The 1,851-nt window shown below is 28.9% G+C and overlaps 1 protein-coding gene across 1 annotated transcript; it reads right to left on the reverse strand.

Annotated features, from left to right (window-relative positions):
* Nucleotides 1-810: 810 nt before the first annotated feature.
* LOC119677303 (protein ALP1-like) lies at nt 811-1,536 on the reverse strand. The gene is made up of 3 exons (XM_038088573.1): nt 1,501-1,536; nt 1,157-1,444; nt 811-1,107 (listed from the first exon to the last, which is right to left on the reverse strand). The coding sequence occupies exons 1-3, from the start codon at nt 1,534-1,536 to the stop codon at nt 811-813; spliced, it is 621 nt and encodes a 206-aa protein (XP_037944501.1).
* Nucleotides 1,537-1,851: the final 315 nt, after the last annotated feature.

The following is a 1,851-nucleotide window of genomic DNA, read 5'->3' on the forward strand; positions in this document are numbered from 1 at the left end:
TTTACGCGAGCCTTAAAAGTTGTTTTAAGGCTCTTAAAATCGATTTTAAGATCGCGTAAACACCCTAAATTGAATTTTGCTTAAAAGCACTTTTAGCTTACTAAAAGTAGTTTAACATCACTTTTAGTAAGAAATGTCACTTTTACGCTTTGCGTAAACACCTTAAAAGCAGTTTAAGGTTTGAATTGTCAGCTGTTAACAGTGAATAGGTGCAAATAATTTGAATTTTATTACAAATAACACTAACTAAAAATATGGAGAAAAGGAAAATAAAAAGAAAAAATTGGATGAAAGAGGAGAAAGAATGCTTAATTAAAATATTTGCAGAAAAACAAATAATTAAATTGTTATTTTTTATTCTCTATTTGAAAATCTTTTTATTTTTTATTCTCTATTTGAAAAAATATTTCAATTTAATATTAAATTTATTATTTTCAATTATTTAAATTTATTATTAAGCTTAAATTGTTATAAATATATTATATTATATATATTATATTGTTAGTTATAAATAAACGTATAAATTAATTAATTAAAAATTGGTTTTTCTACATTATTTTTTTAATTGCTTCTATGTAGAAGCAATTAAATCCTGTCAAGCGACCAAATGTTTGCTCCACAACAATTCGTGCTTGATTCAAATATAAGTTGAAGGATGTCCTTCAACAGTTAACTCGTCCCTATAATTTTTCATAATCCAGTTACAAAGCGGAAAAGCTGCATCACCAATAATATAATAAGGAAGTTTAAAAAGCATAGCTTCATTTGAGGCGTTGTAAATTCCGTCGATTTCGCTATGGCTTTTAGGAATTAATTGTGGTTTTTGTGTAGAGAACTGCCCCTAAGCACTGATGCATCGTGTGCACAGCCATGATTTTGTTTTGTGATATTTTTAAATAAATATTGATCATCCACAATAGCTTGCACTGCAATGGAACTATAACCCTTTCTGTTACGAAAGTCTGTAGCACCGTCTTGTAGGGATTTAATTGGTACATGAGTGCCGTCTATAACACCAATAATATTTGGCAGTTTAAATTTTTGTTCAAATCTCGAGGCTATGCGTTCACATTCTGATGCATTTGGCCAGGATAATAATTTTGCCGACTTGATTTTCAATTAAAACTTTACAGAAACTGTGAACACATAAGCAAACAGTACTTTTTGATACTCCAAATCCCTTTGCAATTACACAGTATTCAGCACAAGAGGCAAGTTTGTAAACTGCAATAGCTATTTTCTTTTGAACAGACAACCCTTCAAAGAAAGTATTTTCTGTTGGTGCCATTTTATCCTTAAGCAAATCTACAAGCCTGAAAAATATTTGTCGATTCATTCGAAAATCAGCAATCCATTGTTCATCGTCATAGAACTGCAGAACTTCAACATCCCACCATTCCGAACTTCTCTTCCTTTTGCTAAAAGTTCTTATTCGTGGTGGAAGCTAAAAACAAAAATGCATTCTAAATATTTTATGAAAAACTTTATAAAAACATTTACATTCATTAAAGCCTCATTAGCAGAACGTATTGCCATTTTATTAAAGAGCTGCAATCGCATTTCTCGTAATTTTGTAAATTTTTTACGGAATGATTTTAAAATCAGCATTGTTGCTTTATTATTATTTTCTACAATTTTGGTTATAATATCTTTTTTTTGCAATAAAAGTAAAACAATTTGTAGTTTTACCATATTCATTTTTAAAATGTTTAAAATCAACATTTATGTTTGCTGTTAAACAGCTGATTGATTGACAGTTACCTTAAAAGTGCTTTTAATTCTTGTGCGTAAACGCTCTAAGAACAAATTTTAAAATCAGTTTTAAAAGTGATTTTAAGACTCGCGTAAACG

This window comes from Teleopsis dalmanni, chromosome 2, assembly GCF_002237135.1.
Source record: "Teleopsis dalmanni isolate 2A chromosome 2, ASM223713v2, whole genome shotgun sequence".
Taxonomy (NCBI): Eukaryota; Metazoa; Arthropoda; class Insecta; order Diptera; family Diopsidae; genus Teleopsis; species Teleopsis dalmanni.

Excerpts from the sequence above, each read along its gene's own strand:
- LOC119677303 (XM_038088573.1), bottom strand. The coding sequence starts at position 1,536 with ATGGCAATACGTTCTGCTAATGAGGCTTTAATGAAT. Across the intron at positions 1,445-1,500 it reads CTAATGAGGCTTTAATGAAT|CTTCCACCACGAATAAGAAC; the intron begins GTAAATGTTTTT and ends TTTTGTTTTTAG. Across the intron at positions 1,108-1,156 it reads TTGGAGTATCAAAAAGTACT|TCGGCAAAATTATTATCCTG; the intron begins GTTTGCTTATGT and ends TTGAAAATCAAG.